The sequence below is a fragment of the Alligator sinensis genome, unplaced genomic scaffold, assembly GCF_000455745.1.
Source record: "Alligator sinensis unplaced genomic scaffold, ASM45574v1 scaffold407_1, whole genome shotgun sequence".
Classification (NCBI taxonomy): Eukaryota; Metazoa; Chordata; order Crocodylia; family Alligatoridae; genus Alligator; species Alligator sinensis.
In genome coordinates, this window is record NW_005842464.1 from 299149 (window position 1) to 307013 (window position 7865).

The window sequence follows — 7865 nt, forward strand, 5'->3', positions numbered from 1 at the left end:
TCAGCCTCGTGCCTCGGGACATTCACCACCCACCTGCCTTCAGGATACTGCAAGCAGCTCGCCCTATCTCCCAGCCTCAGAGCAGCCCCCTTCTTCCGCCACCGGCCAGTCCCACCCGCAGCAAAGCACCTGCCCCCCACCGGGCTCCTCAGGCACCTCAGTTTTCCTAGCGCTCCTTTGCCGCTGGGTAAGGCAAACTCTCCAGCTTCCATCCCAAGGACTTTCCCTTTGGTAGATCCAGCTCCAGCTCCCCTCCCGGAGCTGCCACCGCTGTGTGTGGCTGACAAACTGCTGCTTGCTCCGCTAGATGTGCGGTGGAGGCTGGAGGCCTTGGATGAGAAGGAGCTGACATCCCCGAGGTCCCCCGACGTCAACGAGGAGCCTCCTGTTGTTCGAGAGGGGGAGACATCCACCTCACACTCCTGGCACTCCACCACAGGCTCCTCCGCTTCCTGTGAAGGAGAGGCTACAGGTCAGAGACGTAGGCAGATGAGGGCTCTCTAGAGGTCAGACACAGGAGCTCGTAGGAAGAGGTTTCTGCCTTCATGTTGCTCGAAACCAGTGACATCAATCGGGGCCAAGAGCCTGGACTAGGCTGAGGCAGAGTGCCCTGCCCCAGCAGAGACTGGAGCAGCTGCGCAGGGAGGCCCTGTTCAGAAGTCCGGCAGAAACAGAGCTGCCTCTTCCCAGGCTTAGCCTGCGCTCAGAAACAACCCCCTCCCATGACAGCAAGACTGCAGCCTGCGTCCCCTCATCGCTCCACTCCACAGGTGTTAACCACGGCCCCTCTATTCATGTTCTACTAATCGAGCTGACCTTTCTCCTGGCACTCTGCTGTCTTTTAGCAGTGCCTGGTGTCTCAGCTTTTATTTCACAGCCTTGCAGGCTGTTTTTAGCTCTTTTCAAAATCCAGTTCACCCGTGGAGCCCAGTCTTCAGCAGAAGCTATGGTTTGAGTTCTTGGTTAAACAGGAAAGGGAGGGTGAGCAAGCTAAGATTAGGCTCTGTCCTTGCCCTGTGCAGCCACCACTCAGGAAAAATCTTTGTCTTTATTCTGCCCTCCCAAAAACAAGGTGAGTGCCTCATTTGGGGGAGCGTGGTTTGAGAGAAAATACGTCTGTTGGGCCCGTGACATCTCTCTGGTTACAGTATCACACAAACCACAAGATGCTTGTATCAGAGTTCTGGTTTATTTCTGTATCAGCGAAGCAGCACCACATCCACAGGGTAACAGGCACAACACTGCATTCCTCACAAGCTGCTATAAAAAGCTTGGTTTCACAGTCACAGTCTACGGGCAGAAGGAACCATTACGATCACACAGCCTGGCCTCCTGCACAGCACAAAGGAGCAAGTGACCCTGCACCGTTAGCCCCTCGGTGCCACTGCTGCGTGTTCTCAGTACACCGCCTGGGCGCGCAGCATGGCACCCACACCGCTTGGGCACGGAGAACTCTGGGACAGATGACAGCACGACGTGGGGAGAAACAGGGCCTTGCATTTCAGTCTCACTTTGCTCTGCTGGCTCTTCTTTCAAAGGTAAGAAGTAGCTCTCGGAGTTCAGAGTGGGGATGCGAGAATGAAACAAGCAGAGTAAGATGAAAATCTTACTCGGCACTATGGCTCCTTCCAGCCACGAACAGCGTCTCTGTTCCAAAGCCACTCTCAAACTTACTTGTCGTACGTGACAAGCCTTAACGGAGAAATCGTCTCCCTGCCCCTGATGTCACAGACAATGTCCTCCTCGCACCTGCGCTGACACTTCCTGCAGCCAACCGACCGTACCAAAGAGCAGATCTAATTTAGGCTATTTCTAGTGCTTTTTAGCAACTGGCCTTGGGGAGAAGGGTCAGCCTGGGCCCCAGCTGCTCTGCACAAGTGTGAGAGCCCCTCACCTTTCCTGGGCCTGGGCTTTCACCTGCTCCCTCGCTTTCCTGATCCAGCTTCCCCCCGGCTCATGCTCAGCCAGAACCAAGTCCTGGGAAAGGCTGGAACGTTAAAATGAGCGGTCGGCTAGGAGCGCAGGACGGGAGCGGTCACCAAGCCCAGGCCCCCTCACTGTCACGCTACCCGAGGGCCACATCCAGGCAGCAGCTGCAATTACTAATCTCTCTTTTGTACAAGGCTGCTAATTAGCACAAGGGCTCAACTGATCCTATAGTCTAAACCCTCCCCTGAAAACCTGCCGTTTTCTATGCCCCAAAGAAACCTGCTGAAGACTTTTCTGACAGGATCATACCAAAGTTTGGAGGAAACTGGCCAACAAGGTTTCAAGCAGAACAGTCAGGAATGCATCCTCTGACATCCCTAAACCAACGATGGCTTGATGCTGGGGTGGGACAGGCAGTCTGATGGGATGGATCACGCTTATTTTCTTAAAAACACTTTTGGCAATAGTCAAGCAAAAGATCCCAAAAAGAATGAAAGCACTAAATGAATAAACACCATTGATTTCTCTAGGAGAGAGAGAAACAGCAGAAGTTTTTTCAGAATAGCATAGTGTGTCTAACAGACAAAAAAAGGGACATCAACACATTAACCCTAAATAAAGAAATACAGCAAAAGCTGCTTCCAAGGCACAGCGTAATGTCACGCTGCTCCGGAAGTCCTGTGCCAATGTAAGCTGTTCAAATCCACGGGGGGTGGGATGAGCAGCAGCTCAGGACAGGCTCTTCACTCAGTTCTGCCGTTTCCTGCTGCCACATGAATCCCAGAAGCAGAAGTGCCCGCTCATTCACATCTGACCCATCCTCCAAGCAGCACATCACTGCACTCAGCCCTGCAGAGAGGGGCTTACCTCAACCACCTTCCGCTCCACCTCGGCACCATCTACGTAGTAAACGTCTGTGATGACACGTGTGACAACAGTGCGCACTTCCCGGATGGTTCTCACGTGGCGGTGCTGGACCCGGCATCCAGGCGGGTGAGACAGGTTACGCTCCTCCTCTTCCTATGACAAACGAGAGTTAAGCAAACCATTCTGCTGTCAAACAGCGTAGCCGGGCAAACCTGCGAACGCTGCCCTGGCAGTGGATGTCAGGCAGAACCGAGTGCCAGGCGTGAGCAGATGGAGCTCCTTCCAGATTCTACATACAAGCTCCTTCCAGACCGTTCTGTGGAATCGCTAATACTAGCTGTCCAAGATCAGCAATGGCCAGCCAAGCCTGCTATATGAAATATTAGATATCTGCCAAGGTTCGGGACAGAAATACCGGTAGAAACTAGACTGCTAAAGTTAAAAACTGTGATAAGGAGTCTTCAAATGTCCCAGTGAAGTTACAAACGAACGCAGCAAAGACCTGAAGGATTCTGGAAATGGGAGGAAGTGTTTTCAGTTGCCAAAATGTGTTTTTGGGTTAATGTGGCCACAGCAGTCTGAGCAGGCTGGAAACAGCAAGCTTCATGCTCAGGACTGCAATTCACTAAAGCCCTGCTGGAACCTCAGGATGTGCTGTGACTTGCTGGGCCTTCATCAGCCTGATCCTGAAAGATGTCCATTAACTCCCTGGGTTCAAAGCCAACAGCTCCAGCAGCCGCAGGGATTAACGCCACCACTGGAAGGCTGTCCAGCCCACAGGGTGAAATCAGTCTGACACCCCCGTGCTAAACTAATCCAGGAAGTAGCTGGCCTAGCAGCCATCACTCCAGGTCCCTATCAGAGCAGACACCGGCTGCTGCACAAGTGTCCTCTGACCCCAGCATTCATTCACCAGAAAACATCCCCCAACCTTTCTGGCTCTGGAGACGCCTTCAGACCGTGACCCCTAAGCTCTGTTGGCTCCAAGTCCGCAGACATCCTGTTCCACCCACCGCAGCATGACCCCAGGGCTCAGCAGGACAGTGGAAATGTCAGTTAAGGAACTCCCCTAACCTGCTTCTTCATACTACCTGGAAGGGACGGAAAAGAGGCCAGATCACCAACTGGGGGACAGGGGGCGGAGGGGGAGGCTACCGAAGAACTGCTATTCACACCCCTTGCTTCAAAAATCTATTTTCCTCTGGAGGGGGACAGGAAAGGTATTACCCTGCCAGTGCCAACAGCAGGAAGGCCACCCATCCCATCCCTCCGGACAGCAAGCGGAGAACGTTTCACTACCAGCTCCCTGTATCTGTTAGGGCTGATCCCTGCCTGCAGGTATGTCCTTTGCTGAGGGGGCACAGAGAGATGCACCTCAAAGGCACTACATGGACTTGAGAACCACGCTCCTATCCAGGGCACCACAGACCTGAGGGGCTGAAACAAGAACAAATGGCCCGAGCTCTTGCCCATCTCACCTGACTATGCAGGGACTCTGTGTCATCACCAGATGCATTCACAAGCTTTTCTCCACTCTCCTCAGTTTGGACCTTGGCATCCTGTCGGTCTGGCCTCTGCCCAGCCATGCTGGTCCCCGCTTCCACCTGGCTGCACGTTCCCTTTGCTGTCTGTGTTCCTGTTGATACAGTTGCTGGGGCCAATGGAAAATCTACAGTGGTTTGGACGCCTTTACTGCTGGTGCCCGACCATGCCTCCTGGCATGTATCCCTCTCTTTCGCCGACACAGTCGTACTCAGCTTTTCTTGCGTGCTCTTCTCCCCTTCCGCTTTCTGATCCTGTACAACGTCAACGTCCATAGACTCTTCTTCCACACGGGACAGCTGTGGTTCGGAGTCTGGCGATACAGCCTGAGAAGCCTGGGCCTGCTCCCAGCTGAGAGGCTGCAGGCGTGGTGAAGCACCAGGATCCACAGACAGCGGCTCTTCCTCCTCCTGCGTGCTCGGGGAACTGAACAGGTTTCCCCTGAAAACCAATTACAAACAGGTCAATGCCAAGAGGCTCAGAGTACCCCCCTGGCTACAGCAGGATTCCCCAAGGCTCTTGTGGGCCTTCTGTGCAGTGGCTTGTTGGGCTGCTTCGTGCACACTTAACTATGCACTGGAAATGGGCAGTGTTTCCCCCAAAACACTGCACAAGCACTACCGAAGTGCTGCTTGCCTCATGCCCCAAGCAGACAAACTCCTCCTGGCAGCTGCCCCATCCTTACAGGCCATTACACCTTCACTACACCACTCCCCTGGTGTCACTAGTTCAGGACAAAGAAAGCTGGGGCCGGGAGCAGGTGCACAGAACACAGACTAGTATTTTCTCCTGTTCTGGCTGTACCTTCTCTGTCTGCTTTTTACCTGCCTGTTTGCCCTTCCCTTCAGCCCCATTTCTGGCAGATCACCCTCCCCTGGCAATCCTGCCTGCTCTGTCCCTTCATTCTTCTCTTCCCTGGTCTTTTCCATTTAGCTAAACCCTCCTAACTGAAGTGCATCTCCAGAAAATATCATGGAAATAACCTGCCCTTAATACCACACACCACTTTCTCTCTCGCCTTGTAGGCTCTCTACGGTGGAAGGGACTATCTCCAACTGTTTGCATTATGGGGCCCTGGGCACCCCTGTGATAAACAGTTAACCACAGTACACTTCACACTGCCCACCATGCTCCTTACATAAGCCAAAGCCCCTGTGCCTCACTCCCCATCAGGTTAGCCAAGGTGCAGCAGTGAAAGGTTTCAAGGGACAGGTGCTAACACAGTTAAACGACATGGCGTTCCAATAGCTATTTGGTGGATCCATAACCCTGTTATTTCTCCTTAGTCAGAGCCCGCTGAATGTGGTTAAAACCACAGACAGGGAAGAGAAAGACAACAGCGAGTACAGCAACAAATAAAATTAAAGTGGATGTGAGGCACTAACTGGGTCGAGGACATCTGCAAGACCCGACGTACAGTATGGCGCTCACTTCGGAGCCTCTCCACAGCTGCAATGAGAACACTCTCCAGCCACAGCACAAATCTGGTGAGGAGCGCAGCCCCTGTACAGCATGCCCCTGCCAGTCATGGAGACTCCCTACCCCACGCGGGGGCTCCTTAGGCATAGGCCTCCCTGCAAGGCCAACAGACGTGACAAGGAAAGCTCCAGGCCACTCACCGAAATCGAGAAAGGGGAAGATTACGACTCCAGGCCTCATCTTCACGCCGGACTTCACAGACACGACTAAACACAGACATCTGCTGTGCACTAGTTGTACAGATTAAAGGAACAGATCACCACTACGTGAGCTGGAGGAGTCTAAACCACTGGCACCAGCACGGACGATGCAATTTAGACCATTGAAGGGCACAAGAGCAGGTGAGGTTGCCAGAGCCCATCAGCACCAGGAGACACCGCATGAACTGCAAGAGCTTTTCTGAGCCCCCTGTTCTGGGCTCCCCAGCCCAGCCCACAGAAACCCCGCACAGCACGCCCCACGCGAGCAGCGCGGGGCTTTCCAGGCAGTCAGTGCCCAGTGCTCCCTCCCAGCCACGAGAGGGCAATGCTCCACCACCGACCAGTGCCTCGCACCTCCGAGCCGATACACAATTCATGACCGTGCCAGTCCCCAGCGCAGACTCAAAGGTCAAACTACACCAGGCCCCTGCGCCCCCCCGAAAGGAACAACGACTCCACCCCGCACCGTGCCGTCCTGCGGCTGTGCTCACCGAACACCCTTGCATCAGACCCTCCCCACTGCCGCAGCCCCCTGCCTGCCTGCCTGGGGCTCTTGTTTTTCCTCTGAATGTCAAAGCACCTAGAGCTGCAGCCCTGGCCTGGGACTTCGGTGCGCCTGGCACTGCAGGAACGGCAGCCTGTTCCGGGGGTTTTCAACACCAGAGACAGGCGAACAAAGATGGGGGACAACAAGCAAATGGGAGACTGCGGGCCAGCAGTCTGGGCAGCAGTCTGGGCACTGGTGGCCTAGCTGCCGTAAGGCTTTGTGTGGATACCACGGCTTGGAGGAGGGGGAAAACGAGCTTCGGGATGGGTGCTGGAAGAGGACTGTGAGGCTGAGGCAGCACGGCAGCCATTCACAGGAGGCTCATCCCAAGGGCGAGCGAGAGAAAGCCTACCATGGGCGACGGGGCTCGGCCCCAGGGCTGACAGGAGACAAGGCTCTCTGCCGGGCCCAGCAGGAGATGTCACAGCAGGCGAGGTACTCAGCCTCAGCCTCAGCTCCAGCCCAGCGCCTCTGCCCCCAAAGTATCACTTCAGGAGCCAAGGGGTTAACAACGCTGAGACCGGCTGAGCCAACTCCAGGCTGCTCCATCTCATTTTAATTTTTTCCCCTGCTGTTGGTAATGAGGAGAAAAATGATCTACCAAGAGCTTTGTATTCCTGCACTCTGCATAGCAACAAGCATCCGTTACCTGGCAACAGCTCCGGCAACAGCAGAGGATCCATTTTTCCTTTCACCGGCTGCAGGCTCTGAAATTGGAGGGGGAGGGGGAGGAAATCCAGCCAGCATCACACCTGAACAGCTTCCCCTCCTCCTCCCGCCTCCCCTGGCGGCCCCGCAGCCGGAGGGCATGGGCAGACAGACGCACGAGGGCCTCCCGCCCCCGTGCAGTGGCACCCTGACCGGAAGGGCAGCCTCTGCCCACCAAAACTGACCTTCTCCAGGAAACAGGACCCACATCTCCCCTAGTCCCGCAGCAGGCCCAGGCCAGGCACCGTGCCACGGCCCTCACCAGGCCCTCTCCTGTCACCATCCTGCACCCCGAGACCCCCACCTCCAGCGGAGGAGCGCTACAGGCAGGCTCCGAAACCACCTCCTGCTAAAGGGACAGTTGGGAGAGAAGGTCTCCCAAAGCTGCCTCTCAGCCTTGTTCAAGTGAGTGATGCCAATACCAGGACACAGCCTGAACCCACATGTTCCCCAGGCCACTGTTCTCTTACTCTCCAAACTGAAGGACGGAGACTCATCACTTCCCTCATTCACAGGAGTAACGAGGTTCATTCGCAGACACAGCTTCCCATCAGCCGCAGCGAGCACGGCACAATCCCCTTTGTCACGCTCTT

General features: G+C 55.1%; 1 protein-coding gene across 2 annotated transcripts in view; it reads right to left on the reverse strand.

The window, feature by feature from the left end:
• The window catches only part of TP53BP1 (tumor protein p53 binding protein 1), a 45207-nt gene that overhangs the window by 7778 nt on the left and 29564 nt on the right, over window positions 1-7865 (reverse strand). For both annotated transcript variants that reach the window (XM_025212464.1, XM_025212463.1), the window contains 6 exons: window positions 7743-7865; window positions 7214-7271; window positions 5958-6047; window positions 4275-4779; window positions 2797-2949; window positions 157-452 (listed from right to left, as the gene is read on the reverse strand). The exon at window positions 7743-7865 is cut by the window's right edge and continues 111 nt beyond it. In XM_025212464.1, the coding sequence (XP_025068249.1) occupies window positions 157-452; window positions 2797-2949; window positions 4275-4779; window positions 5958-6047; window positions 7214-7271; window positions 7743-7865 (1225 nt within the window). The remainder of the gene's footprint in view (window positions 1-156; window positions 453-2796; window positions 2950-4274; window positions 4780-5957; window positions 6048-7213; window positions 7272-7742) is intronic.